Here is a 16,007-nt window from a genome sequence, read left to right as displayed (position 1 = left end):
ACACTTGCCTAACGCATTGTAATCACGGACACACCCCTTTTTGTATGAGGGGGCGTTCAATCTTCACCTCCACGTGGGGGATGCAAGCTTGCACATCATCATCCAAACTACGTTTTAAATTAAATCAGTTTAGTCTAGCTAGCCTAGTCGAGTCCAAGACACACAGCCAAAAAGACAAGTCATGAGTAACAGAAAGATTGGTTGGGCGTTCTCTACAGAGCGACCAGTGGCAGTTCAATCTCCGTCCATGCTCTCTGACGTTCAGACAAGACTCAACTTCAGTTCTGTCAAGTCCCCCTCCACTCTTCCCAAGAGACGTGCTCTCATTCCCATGTCCAGGACCACACCCACTAACACTACCCCATTTAGAAGCACCAACAATCGATTGGCCGACTATCACATGTCCAAACAAAACCCAGATGTTCTGGATCGTATGTACTCATCATCAGTACCGTCATCTCCGCAGACCTCCCCTCTCAGATCTCAAATTAGAAACTCTCTGCTATACCATAGTGGATCTAGCTCTACCAGTTCCAGTCCAGGAGTCCAATTCCAAAATCGCATGTCCCATACCCCAAGCCAGATGTCACTTTTACGACAGACCCTGAGGGCCAATAAAGCTCAAAGCTCGTCCAAATCAAGTCTGGTTCAACTAGCCACGCAACGTACTTCTGTGAAGCTCAATGGACCTGCTGCGTCCATCAGTCCTGTTGTGGTTAGGTTATCTCGAGGAGCTGACACGCCCCCTTCTCCGAGGCTCTCCAGGGGGTCGTCCACCAACACTGTGGGGGGTAACGAGGAGCAAGCTAGAAATCCGTGCGACAAAGATACCGTTTTGTCGGCTCTACGCAGCAAACGGTGAGTGTCAGTATTCAATGTCTTAATGGGTATGTGTAGTTAGTACATACATACATAGTTACACATAGTTGGTTTATGTATGTATAATGTACATGTTAGGATGTTAATGTACACGGTGTACGCATGCTTGTAATGTGTGCACTGGCTGCATGTGTGTTTATATGCCCCTCCCCCCCTCTGCAGTAAGAGGTGGGACAGCTCGGCGAGTGTGGACAGCAGTGTATCCGTGGTGACAGTCACCGATCAGCCCTCAGCTAAGAGATCAAAGTGAGTTTTATTGTATAGTGTCCAACTCCTGTACATAGCGAAGTATCGGAGTATCTCTTGGATGATTCTATTGAGTTATGTAGCCTTTGGATGACCCCTTCGTTTTATTATATTAACTTGTTTATAGAGCGTAATTAGTAATGGTATGTCCTACTGTGTAACTGGAACATTTGAACCGAATTGGCGGTTTTTAATTTGGTGTCTCAGGTGTGGCTACTGCTGCAATGATGTTGTGTTCACAGGAACATTCTAGTTTTAAATTTTCCGATCTTCGATAAAATCGCCAAATTAAAATACCCACCAGTTATACGGTAATTTGATGCTCTTACTCTCTCTCACAGAAACAGTGTGCAGTCCAGGAGCCCACCCTCCACTCGGAAACGACCTCTTGAACCCCCCACTCTGGTACAAACACCTGAAGTCAGCAAAAGGTCTAAAATCATTAAACCCATTCCTAAGAAGGCTAACAAGATTTGTATGCCTGACATCGAGTACGAGTCTGACAGTTCTGAGCATGCCCAGGACAACGTTTCCATGACGAATGATATCGTAGCCTCCACCAGTGACAGTGACAGTACAGTAGCTAGTGTGGATAAGAGGGAAAAGACTTCACCAATTCTGCACATAGATGAGGAGGAAATGAGTAGGAAGGTAAGAGCTCTAACATTTCTAAAATCGGCCTGTTTTCAGAGCTAACTTTGAAGGTCCGTAATTTGAGTTAGGAAGGTCCAATTTCAAAACTGAAAGATAGCTGCTTGATATGCTTCGTGTGTTACAGTAATGTTGTGTTTAGATCAGTGATATTGCTTTCGGGATCTATATAATTATAGCCTGGTGCTCGTAGTTTTTTTTCTGAAGTTGGCCTGTTTTCATAACTTGAGTTCTTGCAAGTTCATTATAATATGTATATCATCTCTGTCCCATGCAGAGAGAAGACTCTCTGTCACTCTTGAGGACAGTGTTCCCCCCCACCAAGGGAGACAAGTCTCTGAGGAGAGAGGTGCCTGTGTTCTGTGCCACTGGGATTAAACCTCACATGGTAAGAGAGACTACAGTCCAGGCCAACACTAGAACTGTCCATGAAAGCTTAATTACTCTGATATTCACGACTGTTAGGCTTTCGGTACTTTTGCAGAGTCATTTTGTATACATGTGCACTGAGTAATGAATATTGAGTATTCCATTACTTCCGTTACTTATGCCCCCCACACACGTACACACACACACACGTACACACACACACACACACACGTACACACACACGTACAGCCGGCCCCCCTCTCCTCCGGGTCCACTGCCACGAGGGAGGACCTGCTCAAGGACAGAGAAGCAGCTGCAGAGAGAGTCAAACAATTCCTCACCGCTAACAATGAAACACCAACTACCAATACTGCAAGTACTGATCCGAAACCGAATACAATATCTCTAACCACATCACTTGATGGAGTCAAGACAACTGACCAAACTGATGGTGGAAAGAATCCTGTCTCTGCGACTAAGAGTGATGTCACTACAACAAGCAATTCTGTGCAGACTGGGCTCAAGCTTTCATCTGCTCTTGTGGGGAAGATGGTGTCTTTTGCTAACCCCATTACCTCAGGGATGCCCTCCACCACGACCACCATCTCTACCTCAGGTGGGCTGATACTAAGCATGGCTAGTGTGTGTGTGTGTGTGTGTGTGTCGATTGGTTTTGCATGTACATGTATCTGTAGTACTGTCTTCACAATAATATATCATATACAAGTATGTATAGACATCGCACTCTTCTTTGACTTACGGTCTTGTGATATGTAAAATATTGATGTTGTGTGTTCACTTCTTGTACAGGTGGTGGCACTACCTCTCTAACTGGTCTCAAGCTCGCTTCCAGTGTTCCCTCTACTGCCGGCCCACCCCCCTCCACAGCAGCTGCTACTCTAGGCCTACCCACTGGCCTCTCGTTGCTCACAGCCGCAGCTCCTCTGTCGTCCGTAACCACAACCCAACCGCCCACACAAACTCAGACAGCCTCTCTTGAACTCGGACATGACACAGCTGCTTTAAAACCAAGTATTGGAGGGCTAACGTTTGGAACACCTGCTACGTCTTCAAATGCACTACAAACTATTGCTAGTGGACTAAAGCTCGGGCCTATCTCTACCCAAGCCACCCAACTACAGCTGTCTACTGGTCTGAAGATTGGAACATTGAACACTGCCACGACAGGAATTGGAATGGGAACATTAAACACTGCCTCATCTACTGGAATGGGAATACTGAACACTGCCCCATCTACTGGAATGGGAACACTGAACACTGCACCATCTACTGGAATGGGAATACTGAACACTGCCCCATCTACTGGAATGGGAACACTGAACACTGCACCATCTACTGGAATGGGAACACTAAACACTGCCTCATTTACTGGAATGGGAACCCTGAATACTGCCCCATCTACTGGAATGGGAACACTGAACACTGCACCATCTACTGGAATGGGAACACTGAATACTGTCGCTAGAATTGGAACATTTACTGGTATTGGAATTGGCCCATCAGCTACACCCTCTCAAGGTATCCTCCAGTCCAAAGTCCGAGCACCCTCCCCCCTACAAGTGTCTCACAAGCCGCCAGCTGTTACCACGAACCCTAACGTACAACAACCCGGTAATGGAGCTATGAACAATCCACTGAGTCTAACGCAATCTAATCCGACCTTGTCATTTGGTGGACTACAGCCAGGTGGTGGTGGGCTATCTCTGGGCAACACTCAAGGAATCAGTTCCCTCAGCTCATCTGGTCTATCTTTTGGTGTAAGTGGAGCTACAACACAGCAACCGACTGGTCTAATGTTCGGAGGCACGGCGACTAGCTCGGCTACTCAACAACCCAGCAGTGGACTGTTATTTGGGAACAAGACTGCTTCTCAGACGGTAACTAACCAGCAGCCAAACACTGGTCTTATGTTCGGAGTCAGTGCAACACAACAATCAACTGGTGGAATCATGTTCGGTAACAACACGTCTACCACAGCTGCTCAAAATCCAACTGTTGGATTCACGTTCGGAAATGCAGTATCATCATCTTCTAACTTATCGTTTACTGCCTCTCAACCGGCACAGAACTCTATGTTTGGCACTCAACCTCCTAAAGAAGCTCCGAAACCATCTGGCCTGCTCTTTAGCGGAAGCTCTCAAAACGCTAACAATACATTCAAGTTTGCTGCTAATGGAGGCTCTCAACAACAGCAGCCAGGCTTCTTCTCTGGAGGTAGCAATCCTCAACAATCGCTGAGTTTAAACTTTGGTCAATCTCAGCCTAATACCCAAAGCAACTCTGCAATGGCCGGTGGTGGAATTATCTCAAGCAACCAAGTGAATTCTAACTCTATGTTCGGTGGTAAGAATGCAGCCTCCTTTACCGCACAACCGCAACCACAGACGAGTAGCTCGACCGGTTTCATGTTCTCTGCCGGAAACAACACTCAAAAAGCAACAGGAGGTTCGGTCAACTTTGGTCAAAGTCCTCAGACTAATGTCAACTTTGGAATGGGACAGTCTCAGAATGCGAATGGAAGTAGTGCGTTCTCTTTCAGCGCTGGTAGTGGAATAAACGCTGGACAAAGCAGTAGCGGATTCTCATTTAATGCCGCGAGCAATGGACAATCAAATGTTTTCCCCTCCCCACAACAACCTGGTGGTTTCCCTCAGAGCAACTTTACCACTCCACAACTACAAAGCAATCCATCGGCCCAAGGATTCAATTTTGCGGCTCCTCCTAATCAGTTCAATTTCTCAGTCTCTACCCCACCTGCTAATTCCTTCATTCCGGGCACCCCTGCAGACTCCACCCCTCGGCCCACAAATAATAGATCAAGGAGAAGGGGGCGGAAAAAGTAACTCATTTATATTTATTGCATATTGAACAGATTTGATATCTATTATATACCCACATAGTTATGATTGCATTAATATTGTCACTTTGCGGTGTTTGCATTACATTTGACGTTAAAAAAGAATTTTCGTTGTACTTGAATTTTCAAACATGACGGTTCTCTTCACTAGGTTCAGAATTCTCTGCCTGCATGTATGCACATGATATATGATAATCGTAAATGGCATGTATAATTATATAGCCTTGCCTTCTGTGTGCTATTATGAGCAGTGTAGTGAAGGTAGCAGTTGAAGCTGTGAGTAGTAGGACAGCAATGCTCACAGTAACAGCTACAATGATGGCGGGTGAATGATCATGTACAGTGCTGGTGGATTCAGGTGTTGAGGTTGAGGTTGAATTTACTGCTGTAGCTACTAGTTCTATTTGGATGTTAGGGGGTGTGGAAATCTCATTGGAGGGGGTTGACACTTGTATGCTTGAAGGCGTGGAGGTTTGTTCATTGGAGGGGGTTGACACTTGGATGCTAGGGGGTGTAGAGGTTTCTTCACTGGAGGGGGTTGACACTTGGATGTTAGGGGACGTAGAGGTTTGTTCATTGGAGGGGGTTGCTTGAATGGTGGATGAGTCTCCAGTAGTTGTCAATCCTACGATAACTGAAGGTAATATCTTGTACACTTGTATATTACTTTTGTATACTCACCAGGAACGCATATCACTCCAACATCATACGAATGTGAACAATCGGTTAGCGAGCACTCATCAAGTACAGTTACAGCACAGTCACTGAGCCTGTCCTCCTCTCCAGTGCAATTGTACCTGTATGGCCAGATACGCCCCACTCCAGGGGAGTAAGTCCCTCGGGGCGATACTGACAAGGCACCTGTACAGAAACCATAGCTGTATGGACATGACATTGTACGTATACTGCATACAATACCTTGGAATCCCAACTCTCTGCACATCACATGTGCGTCATTCATGTCCCAGTCCACATCACAGAGTGTACCCCACTCTCCATTGTGGAACAGTTCCACTCTGCCCTCAGACTGAGAGGGAGTTTCCCCTCCCACCAACTGGACTGCTCCTTCCCTCCCAGGATTGTGAGTATCTGGATAAAAATGGGTTTAAATTGGTGAAGTATCTACAAAAAAAGAACTGTTATCAATTTATAGCGAACTAAAAGTACATATAATGTATTCCAGCTAGTTCAATTATCTTGGTCTTCGTCATCAAAGTACACTGTAGGAGCTAGTCTGATAATGTACACTGTAGGAGCTAGTCTGATAATGTACACTGTAGGAGCTAGTCTGATAATGTACACTGTAGGAGCTAGTCTGATAATGTACACTGTAGGAGCTAGTCTGATAATGTACACTGTAGGAGCTAGTCTGATATAATGTACACTGTAGGAGCTAGTCTGATATAATGTACACTGTAGGAGCTAGTCTGATAATGTACACTGTAGGAGCTAGTCTGATAATGTACACTGTAGGAGCTAGTCTGATAATGTACACTGTAGGAGCTAGTCTGATAATGTACACTGTAGGAGCTAGTCTGATAATGTACACTGTAGGAGCTAGTCTGATAATGTACACTGTAGGAGCTAGTCTGATAATGTACACTGTAGGAGCTAGTCTGATAATGTACACTGTAGGAGCTAGTCTGATAATGTACACTGTAGGAGCTAGTCTGATAATGTACACTTACTGCATACAATTCCCACGTCTTCAAAGTGGTCACAGTTATGGACTCGCTTGTGATTGCAGTCAAGCAGTGATGACTCATTACCACAGCTGCAGTGCACATCATCCAGTAAGATAGGGCCACTCCCTCCACCAAAGCGCATTACGACATCCAGAACACCAGTGAAGTTCAGCTGTCTACAAACAACTGCTCCTTCGTAGGCGGTAAAGAAATCGTCGCAAATTGTTCCCCAGGTGTTGTTTAGGAATATCTCCACTCTTCCCACGTAGGGACCTTCACCTCCCACCAGTCTCAATGGAGGGCTGTCATCTGCAGACAATTATTGAATAATTGTATTTTTAATCAACTATCGAATAATTAATTATGCCTCACTTGTGTTGCCCTGAGCCAAAATTATCACAGCCAAGAAGTAGACTGTTGATCTCAACTTGTTCATATCAACTCGCTGCAGTATTTCAGTCGGTTCATAAGTCGGACAGCGAGCTGTCTTCAACACTAAGTCATCTTTGTCACCATTGAGTGTGTAGTATAGAAAGGGGGGAGGGGCTCGTAGGCTGCAAAACACTCTCTAGCTCTAATTAACCAACATTTATAATCAATTTCAATATTTCCGGATATAATAATGTACTGCACTGTACTGTACTGGATGTTGTTTTATCCCGGAGCTGCTAACTACAAAATATGGACAGTACACCAGTGACGGAGCCCAGTAACTGCACTTTGGAGGAGTCTGACTCTACTGATGAGGAGGTACGTGCGCCTGTCTGTCTATAAGCTAGTAGTATCTGGTACATAAAATTACAGTGCAGTCAGCTGGGAGCCTTGATAAATATTTATAACTATTTATGTACACGCTGTAACTATATGTACACACAGTATGAAGATGCTTGTGACAGTCCACTAGAGCAGTGCATCACAGACTCTATTGTACGCGCTAAGGATACGGGAACACTGGAAACTTTAGAGAACTTCTTCTCCCTTGTTCCCAGCGGTGTGTCTACGTACAGGCCGTCGCAGCAGTCCATCCCGGAGGAGCCTGAACCCATCTCCAGCCCTGACTCATTCTGTGACTTCTTCCAGATGTTAGGTATGGGAAAGTGTGCATAAAATATATACAATCTTATATTGTGGTGGTAGTGTTGTCAATAGTAGTGTTGTACACATGCAGTTAGCAGGAGTGCATTCAGTTGTATTTCGTATTGTAGAGCATCATATGAAAATTAAAACCCCGCAATAGATTCAACGTGACTATTCTGAGCTGTACGAATACATTTGTATATAAACGGGTTGTTAATACGAACATTTGTACCAACGAAAATTACCCACTATACTGGTATTAGTTCTTGTGTGGATCACAGTGATATGTTATATCACTCAAAACATAAAAGCCTGTCTTTGATAACTGAGATATTACCATTTAATTGACCACCCTACCTCCCCTCCCCCCCCCCCCCCCCACACACACACACACTAGCACCGTCCAAGCCTCAGAAGCCACGCGATAATCTGCCCTATCCGAGGGACAGAAGCACTCTGAACTTATGGAGGTGAGGATTGTGTAGACCATGCATCTGTGCATGTGCTGGAGTGAGACCAATTGTCACTTATTAACACGTTTATTCATTATAATTAGCAGACAATATTGTGAGTATTGATAATTTATGATTTCCTGTTATGCAGAGCCTATAATATCTGAATGTGTGCGGAGTACAGTTATTCACAGTGTTCTCTCTCTCTCTTTATACATACGACTACTTACTGGTAGCTTCCCTACAGTGATGTGTTTTTACTGAGTAGGTCTAATACAAAGCTGACCAGTGATAATTAAGTGGATTGAGCACAAAGAAATGTGATTACGTCTTTCTCTCTCCCTCTCTACAGTCTACTGAAGAACATGGTTGGGAAGGATGTCACTAAGATAGCCATGCCAGTGCACCTCAATGAACCTCTCTCCTTTACACAGGTACTGTTAGCTATCATTTTCAATTCTGTTGCTTTGAGTATAATTATAGTAGTAGAACAGATGCTTTTTGTGTTGTTACTCTCGTTAGTAAACATGTCCTGTTTAGATATTGTGCTGTATATTGGTAAAAAAACAACCCCACCACATACGCTCACATCTGCACACACGCATGCACACAAAAACTTACTTCAGAGAGTTAGAACTTTGCTGAGTCAGTCGTGTTTTAGTTAAATTTGCAGCTCTTTTCGTATTTAGTTGTAGTTCGCACACCCACACACACACACACACACCCACACCCACACACACACACACACCCCACACACACACATCACAGAGAATGGTGGAAGACATTGAGTACGTCGACCTTTGTCACAAGGCAGCAGGTACTAAACTACTATACTTAGTAAAATATTGATTCAGCTCATTAAATACCTCATTGTAGATATAATAATAGTCTTATTTATTTGTGCCAAGTCAACCATTTTATGGCATATTTCCCTCCCCCCTCCAGCTGCACAAACTGTTCACAAGAGGTTGGCGTACGTGGCAGCTCTGGCTAGCTCCTGCTTTGTCACCACCCTCACAAGGTAGCCACACCCACTTGTAACCACATACGCTGGCATTATTCCGTGTGCTTGTGTTTGGAAGGTACAAGTATAAGTACATCAACAGCATTAATGTTGCCAAGTTACTAGGAGTAAAAAGAGAGCCCATACACACCAGAAGATAATTTGAAGTTGTTTACAATTTAATAGTTGATGTGGTGAGACTGTTTTGCTTGATTCTTTAAGATCCGCATTTTCAGTATATAAAATATTGGCTATGCTCCAAGTGTATGTAATAGCCTTTCTCGTGCACTTATGTGCTAGTTGCTGACTCAACAGATTCTCCACACACGCACACACGCACACACACACACACACACACCCTCACACACACACCCCCACACACACACAGGCACAGCAAACCATTCAACCCTCTTCTGGGCGAGACTTATGAAATGGTGAACAAGGAGGGTGGCTACTGTGTAGTGACAGAGCAGGTCTCCCATCATCCCCCCGTCACTGCCATGTACGTTGAGTCTGAGAAGTGGGTCCTCTGGCAGGAGTATACACTCAACATCAAGTTCAGGGGACAGGTGGGGCTCAGTCGGAGTATTAGAGCATTTTAATATTACAAAAATATTTCCTGTATGGAGGTCTGCTGGTAGCCAGAAGAGGTACGACGCGAGTACCTCGATTAGGCTTGATCACGTGCAAAATTCAACAGTAATGTCATTGTTGCATGTGACTAATTAACTCAATTTTAGCCTAATCGAGGTACTCGTGTCGGACCTCTTCTGGCTGGTACTATATGCATCGTAACAAGTGACACCTAACTACATGTTGTGTGTGTATAGGGACCAGCTTGGTGTGGGAAAATATGTGAGAGTGATTCATGACATTCATGACTTCCCTCTCTTGTGGTTGACTGTCTTCCTGTTAGAATACTTCTGGGAATATTATTACGTGCACAGAGAAACAATGTAACTGTCTAAAATAATACTAACCCAGTTTATAGTGTATCAGTATCAGAACCAATAGTTAGATAGCAAAGGGTTAATTTTTCGAATCTGCTGATTTCAAATTGGCTCATTCACAAAGGTTTTTCACCAGTGAAATGTTGTAGTTATAGCCTACCAAAATTAATGTTTTATTTTTCTCTCTTTTCTCTTTCTTGCCTTCAGTGGGTTAAAGTGCTACCAACTGGGATGGTTCACTTTAAGACTAAAGACGATGGCTACCATTACAGCTGGAACAAACCTAACACCGTCATACACAACCTTATCCTTGGCTCAATCTGGGCAGATCATGTGAGTGTCATGTGATTTCATTCACTGTCCGTTTGTATACTTGTAGCTCTGTTACTTTGGCAGAGAATCTATAGAAACACTTCCAATGATTGTCATTTCTCGAAACTGTAAAGTATATACCGTGTCAGTGATCCATGGTATTTGTGTGTTGAGTTGAGCTGCTAGTCTTAGTCTGATTGTTAGAATGTTGTGGCTGATTGGTGGACTTTTAGACAATTGACACACAGTTCCTTTGTTAAATTTGACAGAAAACAGCTTTCATTCTTATACACGTACATATGTTTTGATATTTAGGAACCTTAGTCTCTTCCACCATGCATGTCCAAAGATGCCAAGCAACATGTCCGTATAACCCTTGAGTTATGTACAATTATATATACTGTACATGTAGTATCCTGCTAGGGTGTCCCAGTATTAATGATGCATTTCCTGCATGCACAGGAGGGTGACGTTGTGGTCAACTGTCACAACACTGGCGACAAGGCCGTCGTCTCCTGGGTAGCATACTCCAAGGCGAAGGAGCGCTACAGGGAACTTAACGGACAAGTGTTCAACTCGGAGGGTGAGGTCCAGTACCTCCTTCATGGTGCCTGGGACAAGGGAATGGTCAGGAAGAACCCAGGTGAGTCACCAAGTGGTGTGTGTGTGTGTGTGTGTGATCGTATCAACAAGGAAATTAATCATCCCCATAATTATTTACATTATCTTAGCATACAGAATGCATTTTTAATTTAAAATTTAGATTGTCCTTTCAAAGTAAAATTGTTACCGACTTTTACCCTAATAGTAATATAGCATAATTATAGTATTACATAATTATTCACCCCCCACACACAATCAGATACACACACACACACACACACACACACACAATCAGACACACACACACACCCCACACACACACACACACACACACACACACACACACACACACACACACACACACACACACACCCCACGCACACACACACACACACCCCACACACACACACACACACACACACACACACACACACACACACACACACACACACACACACACACACAGATGGGTCTGGAGTGAAGGAGATGTGGGTGGCAAACGAGCCAGTACCCGACTCTGAGCGACAGTACGGCTACACCAAGTTCTCCATGACCCTGAACGAGCCAGACAGATCAGTGACCTGCCCCACTGACTCACGCCTCCGACCTGACCAGCGATTACTAGAGAATGGGTTGGTGGAAGAGGCAGGGAACGAAAAATACAGACTGGAGGAGAAGCAACGTGCAGCTCGTAAAAGGAGAGAGGCTGACAGGGAGACATATAAGCCACTGTGAGTCTAACTGCATGGGCACTTAGTTAGTACAATTGTGAAGTTTTAATTCTGATAATTTTGATATTTATTGTCTCTGTACAATGCCTATACAGTGTACACTGACTACTGTGATGCTACACGAACCGTCATTACATCAGTATTAATCACTATCTTTTAATTAATTCCCTCCAGGTGGTTTGACATGTACGCAGACCCCGACACTGAGACCAGCTATTACTCATTCAATGGCAAGTACTGGGACTCTAAGCTTAAAAACGATTGGACTGCATGCCCAGACATTTACTGAACTCTTGTTAATTGTATTTTGTATAATCATAGTTTTCAGTCCAACATTTATTATACTGTATTACAATCAGCGTATATATGTCCCATGCACCGATTTAGACCATTTTTTGCATACTAGTGTGTTGTGTTGAATGACAAGTTTGAGAGAAAAATTTTTATGATCATCATTAATACAAAATTCTAATGTCCATGTAACGATTAATACCACATTACGCTAACCGTGTCATGTTGATACGCATGTGCAAACATAGCCTCGACGAGAAAGGCGCCTGGGATCGAGGCTGGTGCAAGCTTAGCTGGTTGTGGGTGGGGCTGAAATGTGGAAATGAAATGAGGTCGGATGAGTGGGCGTTGCGGTAAGCTCTAGGCTATATAAACATGTTTGTAGAGCTACAAGACTCAACTGATCGCTTTAACACTTTTCACTGTGCAATGGGAATGGAAGGCTATCCGAAACCAGCATCCAGTGCTAGCCTAGAGAGGCTCACAAAGTCGCTATTTGCAGCCGTTAATACGGAGTCAGATCACAATGAAGATGTGAAACCTCCCTACTCTTATGTTGCTCTCATAGCCATGTCCATAGCAAAGTCACCAGACAAAAGGCTCACACTGAGTGGCATCTACCAGTACATCATGGACAACTTCCCCTACTATGCCAAGAACAAGAAAGGATGGCAGAACTCCATTCGTCACAATCTCTCGCTCAACGAGTGCTTTGTGAAAGTGCCAAAGGAGGGAGGCGATCGCAAGGGAAACTACTGGACCCTCGACGAAAGCTGCGAGGAAATGTTTGAGAAGGGAAATTTCAAGCGTCGCAAGAGAATGAAGAGACCTACAAAGCCTCTAAACGAACCAAAGAAAGCAATCTATTTCACCACTGGCAATCCAAGTGCAGGTTTCTACGAGGATCAAGTTGGCTATCATCCGTACGCTGCACCAGCCTACCCACCTGCTCACTATAGCCCTGCAGTGACACCGTTCAGTTGGTCCTCTGCAAGCACAATGAAGAACAGTCCACCATCCACACCCCTCAGCAATATGTGCATGGACACTATACCGTACAGCAGACCTTACTCCGGCTCACTGCAGAGTTACAACTTTGGAGGGTCGACACAGACCTCGCAATGCTCTTTCCCTGGTCAAAGTTTTGGAATGTACGGGAGTGCTACTTATCTGTCCAGTCCTGGACTGGGATTAGGCTCATCTCCAGGTGGCTACCCCGCTTACAACTATGGTGGTATGATGGATGCAAAGGCAATGTAAAGAACTCCTATCACTCAATTTTTTAATTTTCAATACAGGTTGGTGCATTGTAAATCATTCCTCTCATGTATACTGTTGCAAACAGTGTCACTTATCCAGTGCTTTTTTTGCTAGTCAAGGATTTTGTAACCCACTCACTCATTCACCATGGCAACTTAACAGTCACCTCATATCTATGTGTATACATCACCCGCTCATATTTCAACTTTCATAACTACCCACTGTTTTATGAGAACAACATTCACCAACAAATCATTTTGCTGGTGTATTTTTTAACATCGATTTTCACAAAAAAATTCAACAATTGAAACGCTCAAATGATTATACTGTACATACAATAGTTACACATGTATATAGCAGATAGCAAAAGGAATTAAGATTGGTACTGTACAGTTCAGTTCTTAGCCATTTAGAGCAGCCAGGGCTGGTCACAAGGCCACCGGATGTGCTTATTAGTTCACAAGGGCCTTCCCTGGGTTAGATAGCGGTAGAGCCAACTGGGTCCGATTGTAATACCACTGTCTTGACAGTCTCTCTCTTGGTCTGTTTACGAGCAGCTTTGGCCGCAGCTCTCCTATCTTTGTTGGACAGACGTCGACCACTCTGTGTGTGTGTGTGTGTGTACGTGGTGTGTGAAACGAGTTAGTGGTCTAGTCAAGTGGTTTTTGTTGACACTGCAACCCATGTACCTTGACAACACACTTTTCGTTAATTGAGTTACAAGTTATTTCATTAGGACCAGCTGACAATGGTACCTGTGGCTCTGACTTCTTTTTAGCTTGCACCTGTTTCTTTATGCTCTCACCACCAAGGCTTTGTGGTATTGAATTGTGGGTCTCATTAAAGCTAGCAGCAGCACCTGTACGTGGGAATAGGTTGTTGAAGTCATACACCGTTATCATAGAAGCATGCAGTGAATGCATTGCATGTGGTGTGGTGTGGTGGAATAACCTGATTCCTTGAAGCTCATCAGCTGCAAAACTTCCACTATAGCTAGCTCAGGGTCGTAACTGTTCTCACAAAGGCTCTGCTCCACAAGCTCCAAATCCTGCAAAAAAATACAAAAACACATATTAATTATTGTCACCAGTTTTTTCTATGGAAACTAGGTAAACATTGAATACACCCACCAGACAACCTGTTGCCTCCAGCACTGTTTTCGCCTCCAAGCTGGGTCCACCCCTAGACCTGATGGGAGAGGAGGGCATGGTTCGTGGCCCTCCCCCAACCTGCAGTCCCACAAGAATACATTCATGCACGCTTCAAAACAACCACAGCACACGACATGGGACATGAATAATACGCTGCATATGGGCCCTAGTGTGAATATAGTTATACTGATAACTCACCCTCACAGGGGGTATCTGTGTGGCTGCTGGGAGGTCCTCTGAGGGTAGCATGGTCTCCACCGAGCAGTAATGCTCCCCATTGAGATAGGCTATGTGCAGTGTATGAGGAGACCCCCTGCATTGCTGCGATAGAGACCCCCCGTGTTGCTGCGATAACACCTCCAATCGAGGGGCATTGTGTTGATGTATGACCACATTGGTGGAGTAAGCCCTTGCAAACGCCACTATAGCATCGTTGCCAGCAAACTCGCAGTCCCGAGCCAACTCAGTTACTGGTGGGCGGTTATTAATCAACTTAATACTGGAGCACATTAACGACATTACTGCACTGCCAGGTAAAAACAAGGGTACTTATATATACACATGTTCACTAGTCTGCACCCTAGAGGCCTCAGAGAAGCAGTAATTTAGTTTTTAAGAAAATTAAGAGGACACACCGTACTGTTCAAAAGGAGTCTGGTCTTCAATAAAGGGTTCAAAATCGTCTCTATGTTCTCTCATGTATTGTACCACGTCTCTGCGTAGCTGTGTGTGACTAAGCAGTCTGTCCCCCAGTTGCAAGGCCAGAGCTCTGAATAGGCAGTTGCTGCAGCACAAAAGAGATCAATGGACAAACAAAGCACACTGCACCACATGATCAGACATAAACACCGCGCCAGACACACACACTGTGACAAAAAAACAGCCACGGAATATTTCGAGAGCAATTGGCTTTCATATGCGAGACACTACAGTGGTTAATTAATCTACAATTAATTGGATTATCAGTTTCTCTGAGGGCACACTTTAACACACCACCTTACATTCCATAGGGTATCACCATGGTGATTCGGTGGGTACAATAGAGGACCCCACCCGGCAAGGGGAAGTGGCCCTCAGGAAATGCTACCACACCTTGAATTAATTCAATTAGCGTCAAGATTGTGACTAGGATAATGACATTCGTGATGTCACAGAACATGTCCCCCCTAAAAATGAACAGGGTCTAACTCATTGAAAGCCAAGCCTATCTTTCACAGACACATTATTTGACGCCACTGATATTATGTTTTTATACACACACACACACACACCCATCTCCAGGTACGTCCCTCAGAGTTAGTCCCTGCACTGCTAGCTGGTTGGAGAAGCTCTTAAAGTCAGGGTCACCAGGACACAGGTAAGCTCCAGCCTTCCTTTCTTGTCTGTATGCTGCCCTTACAGCTCTTTCCTTTCTCTTAGAACCACCTCCACCACCATGATGATGCTTGCCTTTGGGCATTATTTATTAT

The 16,007-nt window shown here is 44.4% G+C and overlaps 5 protein-coding genes across 7 annotated transcripts; 3 read left to right on the top strand and 2 right to left on the bottom strand.

The window, feature by feature from the left end:
• Positions 1-75: 75 nt before the first annotated feature.
• LOC135334030 (serine-rich adhesin for platelets-like) lies at positions 76-5,145 on the top strand. The gene is made up of 6 exons (XM_064529066.1): positions 76-858; positions 1,042-1,125; positions 1,467-1,776; positions 2,054-2,164; positions 2,395-2,761; positions 2,956-5,145. The coding sequence occupies exons 1-6, from the start codon at positions 182-184 to the stop codon at positions 5,007-5,009; spliced, it is 3,603 nt and encodes a 1,200-aa protein (XP_064385136.1). The 5' UTR covers positions 76-181; the 3' UTR covers positions 5,010-5,145.
• LOC135334036 (soluble scavenger receptor cysteine-rich domain-containing protein SSC5D-like) lies at positions 4,990-7,265 on the bottom strand. The gene is made up of 6 exons (XM_064529071.1): positions 7,081-7,265; positions 6,712-7,017; positions 5,942-6,112; positions 5,705-5,884; positions 5,252-5,657; positions 4,990-5,190 (listed from the first exon to the last, which is right to left on the bottom strand). Exons 1-6 carry the CDS (start codon positions 7,142-7,144, stop codon positions 5,118-5,120), a joined length of 1,200 nt encoding a protein of 399 aa, XP_064385141.1. The 5' UTR covers positions 7,145-7,265; the 3' UTR covers positions 4,990-5,117.
• A 39-nt stretch (positions 7,266-7,304) lies between these two features.
• Positions 7,305-12,308, top strand: LOC135334035 (oxysterol-binding protein 1-like). Its single transcript, XM_064529070.1, has 11 exons — positions 7,305-7,458; positions 7,585-7,795; positions 8,183-8,255; positions 8,590-8,671; positions 9,006-9,054; positions 9,183-9,258; positions 9,629-9,809; positions 10,398-10,523; positions 10,965-11,145; positions 11,572-11,836; positions 12,011-12,308. Exons 1-11 carry the CDS (start codon positions 7,390-7,392, stop codon positions 12,123-12,125), a joined length of 1,428 nt encoding a protein of 475 aa, XP_064385140.1. The 5' UTR covers positions 7,305-7,389; the 3' UTR covers positions 12,126-12,308.
• Positions 12,309-12,487: 179 nt separating this feature from the next.
• LOC135334038 (forkhead box protein L2-like) lies at positions 12,488-13,697 on the top strand. Its single transcript, XM_064529075.1, has one exon. It carries the CDS (start codon positions 12,503-12,505, stop codon positions 13,385-13,387), a length of 885 nt encoding a protein of 294 aa, XP_064385145.1. The 5' UTR covers positions 12,488-12,502; the 3' UTR covers positions 13,388-13,697.
• On the bottom strand, positions 13,670-15,997 carry LOC135334037 (OTU domain-containing protein 3-like). Of its 3 annotated transcripts, none has more exons than XM_064529072.1 (7): positions 15,810-15,997; positions 15,174-15,322; positions 14,737-15,008; positions 14,518-14,616; positions 14,339-14,435; positions 14,077-14,246; positions 13,670-13,990 (listed from the first exon to the last, which is right to left on the bottom strand). In XM_064529072.1, the coding sequence occupies exons 1-7, from the start codon at positions 15,995-15,997 to the stop codon at positions 13,865-13,867; spliced, it is 1,101 nt and encodes a 366-aa protein (XP_064385142.1). In that variant the 3' UTR covers positions 13,670-13,864. The 3 variants fall into 3 exon arrangements, with proteins under 3 accessions (XP_064385142.1, XP_064385144.1, XP_064385143.1); XM_064529074.1 differs by having other exon boundaries at positions 14,143-14,246; XM_064529073.1 differs by having other exon boundaries at positions 14,743-15,008.
• Between the last annotated feature and the right edge of the window lie 10 nt (positions 15,998-16,007).

The sequence above is a fragment of the Halichondria panicea genome, chromosome 3, assembly GCF_963675165.1.
Source record: "Halichondria panicea chromosome 3, odHalPani1.1, whole genome shotgun sequence".
Lineage (NCBI taxonomy): Eukaryota > Metazoa > Porifera > Demospongiae > Suberitida > Halichondriidae > Halichondria > Halichondria panicea.
The sequence above is the reverse complement of the archived record's forward strand: the minus strand, read 5'-3'. Positions and strand labels throughout refer to the sequence as shown.